We start from the raw sequence: 13,841 nt of genomic DNA on the forward strand, positions 1-13,841 counted from the left end.
TGTGTCTCAGTGTGTGTGTGTGTCTCAGTGTGTGTGCGTGTGTGTCTCAGTGTGTGTGTGCGTGTGTGTCTCAGTGTGTGCGTGTGTGTCTCAGTGTGTGCGTGTGTGTCTCAGTGTGTGTGTGTGTGTGTCTCAGTGTGTGTGTGTGTGTCAGTTTGTCTCAGTGTGTGTGTGTGTCAGTGTGTCTGTCAGTGTGTGTGTGTGTGTGTGTCAGTGTGTGTGTGTCAGTGTGTGTCAATGTGTGTGTGTGTCTCAGAGTGTGTTTCAGTGTGTGTCAGTGTGTGTGTGTCAGTGTGTGTGTGTGTGTCAGTGTGTGTGTGTGTCAGTGTGTGTCAATGTGTGTCAATGTGTGTGTCTCAGTGTGTGTTTCAGTGTGTGTGTGTCAGTGTGTGTGTGTGTATGTGTCACACACTGACACACACGGTGTGTCAGTGTGTGTCAATGTGTGTGTGTGTGTGTCTCAGTGTCTCAGTGTGTGTGTGTATGTGTCTCAGTGTGTGTGTGTGTGTGTGTCAGTGTGTGTGTGTGTGTGTGTGTCACACACTGACACACACACACACACACACTGACACACCGTGTGTGTGTGTGTGTGTGTCAGAGTGTGTGTACACACTGTGCTAGGCGTAGTAGCAGGGTGACACCAGCAGGTCAGTGAGCAGCAGCAGTTGGTCGTCAGTGAACTGCTGCTTATGTTCCTTCCAGTTGTCGTGGTGCGTCCTCCTGAAGTGAGACAGCGTCTTCTTCACCGTCATCTGGAAAGAAACCACATCACTTCCTGTGGGTTAATCCTTAATGACCTCACTTCCTGTTGGTTCGGTCCTGAATGACACGAAGCTAGCTAGGTGAGTGTAGAATGTGCTTTGTGTATCAGCTGTTGCCATGGAAGCGCTGACCTCGATGGGCTGCGTGTCGTTGAGGTGAGCGCTCACATCCATCAGCAGCTGTGGCATCCAGCCGGGGACGTCGTACGGGCTGGACAGGATGCAGGCGCTCAGCCCCAGCACGCCGGCGTGACGCCGCACCAGGTCTGCAACACACACACACACACACACACACACACACACACACACACACACACACACACACACACACACACACACACACACACACACACACACACACACACAGTCAGGGGTCAGGGGTCCAAGCTGCAGGTCAAAGGTGGTGGTACAGGCTCCTCACCAGCAGGGGGCACCGTGTCCACCGCTGAGCCCAGCTCCCTCTTCCTTTTCTTGGGAAGACGTGTTTTGCACAGAGCCTCGAAGTGCGCCTGCATGGGCGTGTCCATGGACAGAAAGTTGCACTGCAAGAAGCCGCTGAGCGTGGTGGCGGCCATTTCCCTGACCTGCCGGCGGGGTTCAAACATCAACATCGTATCCATGACAACATCCAGATTGAGAAGGAAATAGACTGATCACTCATGTTCAAGATTCTTTGTCTTTATAACAAATAATAATAACTTATAATCAATTAAAACGGTTATGAATGACATGTCAACCCAATGAGTTAAATGAATAATTAACTGACGGATAAAAATAAAACCTCTTAAGGCGTGTCAGGGCATTCTACAGTTAAAGAACAAAGCGCTGCAGCCGGGCGGAGCAGGTGGAGGTTCTGTTGGAGGAACCAGGTTCTGTTTTGTTGTTTGGTTTCAGACACACCGGGGAGAGAGACACTACCTGCACAGCCCCCCCCACACACACACACACAGCCCTTCTTGAATCAGAACAGGATCTCCATGGCAACAGATTACTGCAGCCTGCGGTTTCCATGGTAATGCTGGGACGGCCGGTGGAGCTGAATCATTACAGTGAGAACGCCTGCGAGTGCAAGCAGCGATCCAGTCTGCCCAATATGAAACCATATTCCTAACACATCCAACATCTGGAATAATAACAATAATAATAACAGTAATAACAATTACAAAAACAATAATACTAATAACAACAACAACTATAATAACAACAGTAATAATAATAATAACAAAGTGTTGTGACCTCCAGCTGCTCGTCCTCCAGCAGCCGCAGCACCAGTCCTCGTGCTGCCACCACAGCCATGTGGTTGCTCATGAAGGTGAACAGGTTGTAGAACACCATGATCTGGAGGTACGTCAGCACCGTGTAGCGGGCGTGCCACGAGCTGCTGCCGGCGATCTGAGAACACACAGCACCTGGTACTGTCAACCCTACACCTGGTACTGTCAACCCTACACCTGGTGCTGTCATCCCTACACCTGGTGCTGTCATCCCAACACCTGGTGCTGTCATCCCTTCACCTGGTGCTGTCAACCCTATACCTGGTACTGTCAACCCTACACCTGGTGCTGTCAACCCTACACCTGGTGCTGTCAACCCTACACCTGGTACTGTCAACCCTACACCTGGTACTGTCACCCCTACACCTGGTACTGTCATTCCTACACCTGGTACTGTCAACCCTACACATGGTACTGTTAACACTACACCTGGTACTGTTAACACTATACCTGGTGCTGTCATCCCAACACCTGGTGCTGTCATCCCAACACCTGGTGCTGTCATCCCTTCACCTGGTGCTGTCAACCCTATACCTGGTACTGTCAACCCTACACCTGGTGCTGTCAACCCTACACCTGGTACTGTCATTCCTACACCTGGTACTGTCATTCCTACACCTGGTACTGTCAACCCTACACCTGGTACTGTGATCCCTACACATGGTACTGTTAACACTACACCTGGTGCTGTCAACCCTACACCTGGTACTGTCATTCCTACACCTGGTACTGCCAACCCTAGACCTGGTACTGTCAACCCTACACATGGTACTGTCAACCCTACACATGGTCCTGTCATCCCTACACATGGTCCTGTCATCCCTACACATGGTCCTGTCAACCCTACACATGGTCCTGTCAACCCTACACATGGTCCTGTCAACCCTACACATGGTCCTGTCAACCCTACACATGGTCCTGTCAACCCTACACATGGTATTGTGATCCCTACACATGGTACTGTCAACCCTACACACTGTAGGGTATTTCTTGTGGTAGTGAAACACCTCCTGGTCTCTCCGGCTGGAGAAACATGGAATCGTATTATGTCGCTTCTCAGGTCCAATCCAGGCTTTGGGATGAAGCTTTAGGTCTGACTTGACACCAAACCGCTCCAAGAAGCAAATAAGCTGCACTATTATGGAGCGACTGGTACCAGTGGGGGAGCAGGGAGTCCATGGAGGTCAACAGGAGCCAGCAAACAGGAAGCTGGGATACTGTGTAAATGAGACCATGTACCTCCTGCAGGGCCCCCAGGACCAGGGGGATCTGCTCAGGGTAGAGGAGGCCCTGGGACATGAGGGACAGACAGGTCTTAGCATCTCTCTTTAGCTCATCATAGCTGTCATCATTCTCCACTGGAGCAATCTAAGGGATGGAGAGAAGAAGAGATAGAGAGGTGGAAGATGAACGGACAGAAGAAACAGACAGCAGAGGGTTGATTGATGGACGTCAGGGTAGTTTTGTCTTTGTTATTGCATTATGAATGGAAAGCTTCTGTTTGAGAGGCCGCTGAACGTAATAAACACATTCTGATAAACACTACCAGCCGGGGTGGGGCTGGTGTAAATAATTTCAAACCGGTTTGATATGAAGCCGGACTGATATAGTGAATTTTACCACTAGGTGTCGCACTTGACTGCGCAGCCGCTACAGAGTTGGTGGCAGTAATGCACCTCTACACTACAGCCCCTTTACCACTGGCACTGAAACCCATAAGTCTACTGGCAATGTTGGGAAAATGTTGGTATGGCTTTTAATGGAAGTTTGTGGGAGTGGAAGCAGGAACACCGTAAAGTAGGGGTGGAGCCAAATCCAAATAAAGAACAAAGTGGATTTTTACCAATATAAATTTTGTACAAATATTTCAAAATTTATTTGTTTTTGGGAAGGAAAAAAAGAATAATAAGAAAAAAAAGAAAAACATTCGGGAAAAATTGCGAGTCCGATCCGAACCGTGGAGCTCGGCTGAAAAGATGACAAACTGAAACATGTCCAGTCTCAACGGAGATAAGTCTTCATATTCTTACATTTTATTATTTTTCTTCTTAAAAATGCCGCTCAGACCCTAGATGTGTTTTTTAGAGTAAGGGGTGCGGTGCAGGGACATCGGGACCAAGCATTTGGCTCTGCCCGCCGGCTGCACCGTAGTGCAGAGCCGGAGAGGGAACGAGTGGACAGGGAGAACGGGTGGAAAACGTTCCTACTCTGGAGGCAGAGGGTGGAGGACAGGTTGAAAATGATCACACTGATTCAATAACTTTGGTTTATGGTTATTAGGTCCGGGGACGGGGGCTCTGTCCGGCTCCGTCAGCGGGAGGAGGGTAAGACAGGCAGCGAAGCGCTGGTCTCTGAGAACCAGGAAAAAAAACAAACCCGTTCAGATTGTACGAACGATGGCGTCCACACTGGACATAACACTCATGCATGACGTACTGTATCCATAACACACATTTAATGTGGGAACACACTCCATACGGAACCTTTCTGTAAAGGAGGCCAATGTGGGAATCACTACCTATGGCCTTTGCCGGATATTTTTTAACCGACAATGTTCTGGTTCCATGTGGGAAAGGGGCTGTAATGACAAATGACGCATCAGTCGCTTTCATAAAATCAAACCAGTTTAGGCTTGTACACCGCACACGTAAAACCGGAAATGGACCCAACGACACAACCAGCATGTAATTCATCTGTAAATAGTACTAGTAATAATAATAATAATAATAGTTGCTACTCTGTTGACGAAAAATAATACAAAGAACCGCATCACTTCTTATTGAAGGATTTACTGTGATGTCAGACTGATGTGCGGAGATAATGTATGAAGAGGTGATGTAACAGTGGAGCTCAGCGGGGTCTCTGACCTTGAAGAGCAGGGGCAGCAGCTGCAGCTGTTCAGGGACGGCGGTGGAGAAGGATCGGCCGGCGCTGGCGATCAACCACTTCAGAACTACAGGGAGGATTGATCAGGTTTGAGGAGGTCCATTGACTGATGGACGGTTATGTCCACTGATGGGTGTGGGGGTGGGGGGGCGCACCTGTTTTGAGAAGCTTGATGGCCTGTGTCCTCTCGTCCTGCACCCCAACCTCATTCTCCTCCACCACGTGGTTCTGGATCTCCTCCTCGCCCTCCATCAGCGGCTTCAGCCGCAGCATGATGCGCTCCGTGAAATGGGAGATGCGCGGCGATGTGGTGGGCTGCGTGAGTGGCAGGTTGACGTCGATCATGAAGATGTAGGTGAGCACGCTGCGAGGGGGCGCAAGAGTTTTAGTAGATTACATTGTACGCTACATTGTACGTTCCTTTTGTATTTTATTACATTTTAATTTTGTTGTAAATATACATGGTTGTTACTCCTTGAACTGTCTGTCACTTTACACTATTCGTTTTAGAAATGTTGTTCTCGATTTAATGTTGTTCTCCCAATTTTTCATGAATTATAAAATTAAGTTTCAAATTTGACGTCATCAACAAACAAGAATCAACTAGATATTTTACTATATTTTCTGAAAGTAGCGTCACAATCTGACACCGTGCACATGAGGACACGTGCACTGATTAGCTCATGCTGTGCTTTCCATGGAAGCTTTCATCAATCTTGTTACTTCTGAGTTCAAAATGCATTCAAACTTGTGACTCAAACAAAAAAAATCTAAATCCTCAGTTACTCGAGTTTTTCTTTCTTAAAAGGTTTAACATTTTTAGTTGTTCGCAGAAAAACGGCAAGGATGTAGCGTGCGTGAGCAAGTATGTGAGTCTCACCTGCCGATGCGTTCTCGTACGTTCTTATAAACCTGAGTGAGTTTGGGTTCCAGGTACTGCAGCAACCTGTGGAGCAACTCTGGAACCCTCCACTCCTGCTGGGCGAGTCCCCCTTGCAACACATAGAGCCGACTGGGGGAGGGGGAGGGACAGAGTCAGATGGAGAGCTAGCGTGTGGCTAACATTAGCCTCCCTCAGATAACACGTGGCTAACATTAGCCTGGCTCACCAGGCGTCTACAAAGGATCCTCCCTCTCCGTTCACTGGAGACTCCATCAACATCTCAAAGAGCCAGTGTAGCTTCCGAGGATCCCTGCTCTCCTACGGAGGGACGGAGAGATGGACGGAGAGCGGGATAGACATACACAGACAGTTAATTAAGTACTATCTAATGGAGATGAATTACCCTCTCATCTCACGGCGATAAAGTACTATCTCATCTAACGGAGATTAAGTAATATCTCATCTAAGGGAGATAAAGTACCATCTCACGGAGATAGAGTACTATCTCATCTCACGGAGATAGAGTACTATCTCATCTAACGGAGATAAAGTACTATCTCATCTAAGGGAGATAAAGTACTATCTCATCAAATGGAGATAAAGTACTCTCTGATTTAATGGAGATAAAGTACTCTCTGATATAATGGAGATAAAGTACTATCTCATTAAAAGGAGATAAAGTACTATCTCATCTGAAGGGGGGTCTTACGCATGCGGTGGCGATGCAGGTTCCCCAGTCAGCGTAGGTTTCTATTGTGATGTTGGACAGAGCGGTACGCAGCAGAGGACACAGCAGCTCCCACAGAGCCTCCACCTGCAGAGACATACTTGTCATACACGCGTCTGCCTGGTCATATATCCCTGCTCATATACCTGTGTCAATGGTTAAGGACATGCATGACTGGTTCTACCTCTAGTCATATACCTTTTGAATGCTTGTCAAATAAGTGGGCAGTAAACCAACAATCACAGTAAGACAGGTATATAACCAAAAAAATAACTATTATAACTAACTAATAATCACTTTCCCCTTCTAGAAACAACTATTCAAAGCTCCCTGACCTTCCAGAACCCTCCAGAACTTTCCCTGTCTGGTTCCCTGACCTTGGCATAGCTCCAGTGCTTGCAGCCTCGGATCAGGCCTGAGATGATCTCGGCCACGCAGCGCTGCTTGCTTTCATGGGAGTCGACGACCAGCCGCTCCATGTGCGGCCTCAGCACCGGCAGGAAGGCGTCGCTGAAATTCCGAAAGAGTCCCTGGGGTTGAGGAAGTGCTGTGCATTAGAACCTTCTAGTTATACATACAGGGTCTGCAGAACCATATAAAATAATACATAAACTCATAATGACCCAAAGCCGATCCTGTGATCCAGCTCTTTAGTTCAAACTCTCATGCAACCATTGAAAATGGACAGGGCTTGACGCTTCCTCACCCCAAGCAGCACATGTATATAAAAAAAAACAAAAACAAAAAAAAACAAAGAACTTCAGGGTCAAATGAAAATTGATCCACTTACGTGTTTTTCCTTCATAAAGGGATACAAGGAGACATTTACAAGCAAAATCATTTCATTTTGACAATGATTTCAGACAAAAAGTAAACTAGGTTTTGAATTATTTCAACTTCAAACTGTACTTAATTATGTAATATAAACTTTAAACTGCTTTAAACTGTATAAACGCTATGAAAGGTGTTAATCACCTCTATAATAAAGTAGTTCTTCTTAGTTCTAAATGCCAAAAGAAAGTCTGTTCGGACCGTTTAGACACAAAGGATATAACAAAAATGGTCTTGTTTATTTTGTCAAGTAATTAATTAATTATTAATACAGTAACAGGAAACCAGGCAGCTTTACAACAATATAAAACATACTGTGAGAAACTCACAAGAGCTGAAATTCTAAATAATTGACACTTGATGTTGTTTCATAGATGAGCCTGCGTTTCCCAGAGGAGCTTGTGGCGGTTCACAAGGTTCATGTTATGGCACAGCACAAATAACATCCGTCCCCAGTAACTGAATTTAATTGCAATAAGTAACCAGTATCATGTTCAATTTCCCACGTTTATAACAAACCACAATTTGTGAAAACATTCTCCTTAATACATTATACAGTTTGCAGACATCTATTTTTAGTCGCAGATGGGAGTGAAACTCTCGCACTGTCGAGCCCCGATAGAATTTTTTTATTTATTTTTTTTATAATTTGTCGAACAAACTTATCCTTCCGGGACACGTTCTCCGGTCATTGAAAAATCCCAGCACAACCTCTGGTACCATTTTGAAATTGCTGTGTCAAGATTTCCTTCCTTGTTCTAAAGGGATCCAAAGTACTTCCAAACATTTCAACTGGAGGCTTGAACATTGTTATCTTCTTCTCTGAACAGAGAGCAGAAAACACACTGGACTCCCAAACTGGATACTGCTTGTTGATGAATTTCATGAGTTGGGTTCTGATCTGTGGTTTTAATCCATGTAACTGCATCTCTGACTCATGTATCCATTTTCCCATTCATATGGATAGATCTTTGCACCTCTGGTTCTGGTCCACGAAGACCTTGAGCCTTACCTTGAAAAGGCAGAACCTGCGGGGACTGAACTTGTCCTTCCCCTTGCGGTCCTCCAGGGACAGGAACTCCATCAGCTGGTTGACGAACAGCGGGTCGGAAAAGTGGTCGTAGACGATCTGCTCTCGCTGTCGGGAGGAGAAACACCATGAGGAACACTCACAACGTCTACGTTCCCTCATAGCGTCTGCTGAAGGCCTGTCTCCATGGAAACAAACCTCGGTCATCTCCTCTCTGTTCAGATTCTGTTTGGGCTGCTCCACCGGCGGCGCGTACAACATCAACTTCCTGCACATCGACAGAAACAGGATGCTTTAAAGGTACGGTTACTTTTGAGCCAAAGCCTTTTATATGCTTTTCCTCAGTTTCCATTAATACATCAATCTCACTCCCACCCGAGACCTTTTGAACAGTTTAAGGCCTGAATTTCATCTCAGTAAATGCAATACTTTTCAGACACATCAGGGGGTGCTGGTGAAGGTCTGGCACAGGACCAGCAGAATTTGTACCTAGGCCAGCTGTAGTAACCCCAGTGGGTCTTCTCCACGAACTTGCAGCTCTCCCAGTCCTGCTGGGTGCGTGGAAGGCTGCTGCTCTGGTACTGGAGCCACTGGTTGTCTGGTCGGTCTCCGGCCATCATCCCGCTCTGCTGCTTCCCTTCACCTGCACAGAGCATGAGAAGGTCAGCAGGTCACCTTCATCCACAAAGCAGCAGAAGATCCTAGGAAAAAGGATCCACTGGCAGGTCATTGGGACCTGCTGCTACTTTTTTGGGGATTATTAGAAGAGAACAATTTTTCGAATCAAATGTCCGACTTGTTAATTGGTTTTAATTTTTGCTAATATGATTGAAGAAACACTGTCCCTTCCTAAAGCTGCTTTTCTGAGATCCGAGATGAAAGCATGAAAGAGGAACTCACAGAGCTTCAGAGGGTTGACAGGCACTTTTTTGTGTGGTCTCTTCAGCTGCTTCATGATCCCAGCCACGGCAGATATTGCCACCTAGTGTTGGGAAATGGGACACTTCAAACAAACTGGGCTATTTCTATGTGTCGTCTGGAGAGTAAAGACCAGGAACACACCTTGCGAACCAGCAGAGAGTCGTGGTTCAGGCTTTTGACGAAGAACAGCACGGCGGGGGCAGGAAGCTGGTGGTCATCTCGGAGCAGCAGTGACAGAAAACCGATCGCAATGTGTTCGAACTTCCAAGGCCTGGAAAATAGCAAACAGGCCATTTTCACAAGCGAAAAACAACGGCCACAGAACTTGGATTTTAAAAACGTGCTATAAATAATAAACAACCTACATGTTTCTGTTGCTAATGCAGTCCAGGAGATCAACAACCAGCTTCTGGTATTTCCTGAGAATATTCAGAAAAGACTTTAACTGGGTTTGCTGTAGCACTCTGGGCAAGAACTCAATATCAATGTTTTTGTATACAGATGAAGACACATTTTCTATTTTAAGTTCTCTGCAGCTATCAGGAGAGTTATCCTAAATGTTATCATTTTTAAGATCTTTAAGACAAAATTTTACCAAATTTAAAATTATTTCTTGTATTAATAATCTCTCCAGTATCAGGCTCAGTAGGTTTATTTTTTTGTTTTTTTTAAAGAAATATTGACTCTGAATGAAGACAAACTCGACTAATTTGGAGAAAAAAGATTAGCCTTTTAATGACTTTTAAGGCCTAACTTTAAGAAAATGAATCAGAAAACTGATGATAAAATCTGAGCTTGACTTTCCTAAGATAAAGGGCCGAAATATCTAGTTTGAATCCGTAAATTCACATTTGGTATTCTTTATATTACCATGCAATTTCAATGTAATTATCCTTTGGTGTGCTGTTTAACACAGGACTTCATAAGATGATACGTATATATATAGTGTGTAATTCTCTTTGAGTCAACGGTCCTACCATCACTAAACAGGTAACCTGCTCTATCTTTTGATAACGCTGATTCTATAATAGTGAAGACAAATATCCAAGAGTGCCAGTTCCAGCAGTGCGAGTGTGTGTGCTTGGACTCACTCTACAGATTCAGTGTTTTTGAACTGCTGTCTCCTCAGCCCGTCGGCTGTTTCCTCCTCAGAGGGTGGCAGCTGGTCAGCGGGGGGACTGGCAGTGACCATCAGCTGCATGGCCGCTTCGCGACACTCTGCAGGGACCTGGGCACAAGAAAGACTTTCAGCAGCAGAACCGCACACAGTAAAGGAAACTGTTTTGTAACCTTAACCTTATTCTTGAACTAGCTGCTTACAGAGAAGTCGATGCCGATAGTCTCGTACTGGCGGTGCACCTTGTCGGCAAGGTCGTCAAATAGCCGCACGATGGAAGGTTTCTCCAGCGACATGACTGAGCTCAGGCCCGAGCGCACGATGGCAGGCCATGTCAGTGTAACGCAATCCCAGTCGTGCAGGTTGGCAAGACACACCCCGCTGTGGTTACCAAGGAGACAGTACAAGGCACCCTGGGAAACAGAAAGAGAAGATAGTTCTTTATTGATCCCTGGGGGAAAATTTGAGCGTTACAGGAGCTTAGTCAGGAACGCAAAGTACAGAGTAAGAGTATAAACACAACATTAACAAAAAATATAACTACAAAATAAAAACAGTTAATAGCTCAAGAAATATACAGCGCAGATTTACTTTGGAATAAAAAAAAAAAACATATGTAAAAATATAAAATAGAGCAAAGTGCAATTTAGCATGTGGTCACAATAATAATGCCAACAATTTATTCATGTCAGTATATTATTGGTATTAAAGTTAAAAAGTTTCCCACTTTGAACTGCTGCTGCGTGACATTGCAGCGCTCAGGGTGAAGGAAATTGAGCACGTGGGGAATCAGGTCTCTGCAGCAGAAGTTGTAGGTTCCTAGAGCGGTGAAGAGGACGCTCTGAGCCCTGCTGCGAACCTGAAACATAACAAGAGGCTGTCAAACACCCAAAACACTTACTTTAAGCTTTTTGATTTTTTCAAACTGATAAAATATATTTTGATGAATAAAGATTACATTTTATTTTTTATTATAGTGCTGTTTCAACAAACATTACTAACTGACTGCTTGATCCACCAGGTCCCTTATGTGGTGGCAGGTTGAAAATCTGGCCCCCAACAGAATATTGTTGACTAGCCCTGGTGTAGAGTATGTGTATGCTGACCTGTTGCTGTGTGAACTTGTGTATACTGTGTAATGCATGTACGTTGCAAAGTGTCAGTGTACTGCATGTACTGTGTGTGTGTCCTCGCCTGGCTGTAGGTACTAGTAGAAAGCCTCAGCAGGTCCTTCATCAGCTCTTGGTGAATAGTCCTGTACTGGCAGCCCTCCACCGTCAGCTTACGAAGCTAAAGCACAATACAAAGTGTTATTTTTAAACAATGATCAGCAACAACATTAAAACCACCGGTATAATATTGTGTAGCTTCCCCTCGTGCTGCCAAAACAGCTGTGAGGTGGAGGCAGTGACTCCACCAGACTCTGAAGGTGTCCTGTGGTATCTGGCACCAAGACGTTAGCAGCAGATCCTTTAAGTCCTGCAAATTGGAGGTGGGGCCCCCATGGATCGGGCTTGTTGTTCCAGCACATCCTATAGATGCTTCATGGGATCAGACCCTAACTCCACCCATCCACATGATGTCGAAGAAAAGGTGATTCATCAGACCAAAACCTTCTTCCATGGCTCAATGGTCCAGTTGTGACGCTCACGTGTCCATTGTAGGAGCTTTCAGGGGTGGACAGGGGTCAGCATGGACACTGTGAGCTCCCATATGCAGCAAGCTGCCATGCACCGTGTGTTCTACACCTTTCTATCACAGCAACATTCACTGTTTCAACACTTTGTGCTACAGTAGTTCTTCTTGGAGCACTTTTGGTCGGTAGTAACCACTGCATAGCGGGAACAGCCCACAAGACCTGTGCTTGTGGAGATGCTCTGACCCAGTCGTCCAGCATCACAATGTGCTCCTTGTCAAAGTGGCTCAGATCCTTACGCTGCTTCACATCAACACATCAACTTCAACAACTGACTCTTCACTTGCTGTTTTTATTTATACACCCACCCACCAGGTTATTTACCTCGTGCTGCAGCATGACTCTGTCTATCAACAAGGCCCTGATGTGCTGCTTTCTGCCGTGAAGCTGAAAGGAAAATACAAAACCTTTATTCACCAGTTGTGGCATCCAAATGTCCGGTGCGTCACATAAAGGTGAAATAAAACTCACCCTGTTCTCCATCGACTTCTTCACGAGGTTGAAGCTCTTCCAGCGAGAGTCAAACTCATGTTTGTGTGAGCCTTTGAAGTGTAGCAGGTCACTGATGATCTGAGGAACAGAACATTTATCCCATTTAATTTTAGTGATCGCTGAGTGATGTTAGTGATCACTAAATATGTTTAAATGTTACTCAGAAGAAGATCAAAATGCCACTACCCGTCTTTGTTCCTTATTATGGAACTAAAAGTTGGGTTCAGATAACTTGTAATGATGTTTAAACATCGTTTATACCATATCACCTATCAAATAATCACACAGATTAATTAAATGATTGAAGATGATTCCACACAGTGTTGAATTATAAATATAATGTTTAGGCCTAATGTGCATTTTATAATTTGGGGCTTACCTTGATAATGGAGAAGAGAGACTTTGTGTCGTCCTCAGAATGTTCCAGAATGTGATCTGAGGACAGGAGCTTGATTTAGTCAAGAGAGCCATCATTATTACATCTATCAACGAACCCCCAAAAACCTTGTCCAATGAAAACCTTTTACTGTTGATTAGCATTTAGCACTGTGGCGGGATCGCATTTCAAACGGGTGGGATTAAACTCTGACAGGAACTCAGCGTTTCAAACGCTGAGTTCCTGTCAGAGTTTAATCGACCGAGCAACATGGAAACACCGATGCGAAGTTTCCTTTTCTGCACATTACTACTGATGAAAACAATTGTTGCACATGTTGGATTTCAAGTTGTTCACAGTTGGTCTACCGTAACGATAGCATTACAAGGTGGCACGGACCCTCCGCAGATTTATAATAAATACTGGATTGGTAAATAACGTTTAGATGAAAAGCCTTATGACCAGAATGTAGATACTCACGCAGTAGATTCCTCATCACGCTACAGATGGCATCTCTGTAGTTCTCTCTGGAGTCATCTGCATGAAGATACACAACGACAGTAAGTATAACCTACACGTCCACATACCAAAACTGACACCTGTGTGTGTACGTATATGTATATCTTACCGTACTCCATCCCTGTGTACAGGTTGGTCTCATCCAGGTTGACCAGACTTTGAACGCTGGTGGAAAGAGAATCAAACATTTAGCATCGGACAAGAACTGAAGACTGGCAATAGATCGTCTCTATTTTCTACACCTGAGCAGTGAAGACGAGAAGCTTTCTGTAACAATGTGTTTAATAATAAAATAATATGTAACGTGGGGCAAAAAAGTATTTAGTCA

General features: G+C 45.2%; 1 protein-coding gene across 2 annotated transcripts in view; it reads right to left on the minus strand.

Annotated features, from left to right (window-relative positions):
* psme4a (proteasome activator subunit 4a) overlaps nt 1–13,841 on the minus strand; it is a 51,115-nt gene that overhangs the window by 802 nt on the left and 36,472 nt on the right. For both annotated transcript variants that reach the window (XM_080016706.1, XM_080016705.1), the window contains 26 exons: nt 13,623–13,678; nt 13,475–13,531; nt 12,998–13,053; nt 12,598–12,696; nt 12,451–12,513; nt 11,625–11,720; nt 11,158–11,289; nt 10,634–10,843; nt 10,405–10,541; nt 9,679–9,732; nt 9,455–9,584; nt 9,293–9,374; nt 8,882–9,035; nt 8,591–8,660; nt 8,375–8,500; nt 6,909–7,061; nt 6,514–6,618; nt 6,031–6,122; nt 5,802–5,933; nt 5,077–5,285; nt 4,903–4,988; nt 3,275–3,403; nt 1,998–2,153; nt 1,183–1,345; nt 894–1,027; nt 614–752 (listed from right to left, as the gene is read on the minus strand). In XM_080016706.1, the coding sequence (XP_079872832.1) occupies nt 618–752; nt 894–1,027; nt 1,183–1,345; nt 1,998–2,153; nt 3,275–3,403; nt 4,903–4,988; nt 5,077–5,285; nt 5,802–5,933; nt 6,031–6,122; nt 6,514–6,618; nt 6,909–7,061; nt 8,375–8,500; nt 8,591–8,660; nt 8,882–9,035; nt 9,293–9,374; nt 9,455–9,584; nt 9,679–9,732; nt 10,405–10,541; nt 10,634–10,843; nt 11,158–11,289; nt 11,625–11,720; nt 12,451–12,513; nt 12,598–12,696; nt 12,998–13,053; nt 13,475–13,531; nt 13,623–13,678 (3,016 nt within the window). In that variant the 3' untranslated portion in view covers nt 614–617. The remainder of the gene's footprint in view (nt 1–613; nt 753–893; nt 1,028–1,182; nt 1,346–1,997; nt 2,154–3,274; nt 3,404–4,902; nt 4,989–5,076; nt 5,286–5,801; nt 5,934–6,030; nt 6,123–6,513; nt 6,619–6,908; nt 7,062–8,374; nt 8,501–8,590; nt 8,661–8,881; nt 9,036–9,292; nt 9,375–9,454; nt 9,585–9,678; nt 9,733–10,404; nt 10,542–10,633; nt 10,844–11,157; nt 11,290–11,624; nt 11,721–12,450; nt 12,514–12,597; nt 12,697–12,997; nt 13,054–13,474; nt 13,532–13,622; nt 13,679–13,841) is intronic.

Source organism: Zeus faber (assembly GCF_960531495.2).
Source record: "Zeus faber genome assembly, chromosome: 16".
Taxonomy (NCBI): Eukaryota; Metazoa; Chordata; class Actinopteri; order Zeiformes; family Zeidae; genus Zeus; species Zeus faber.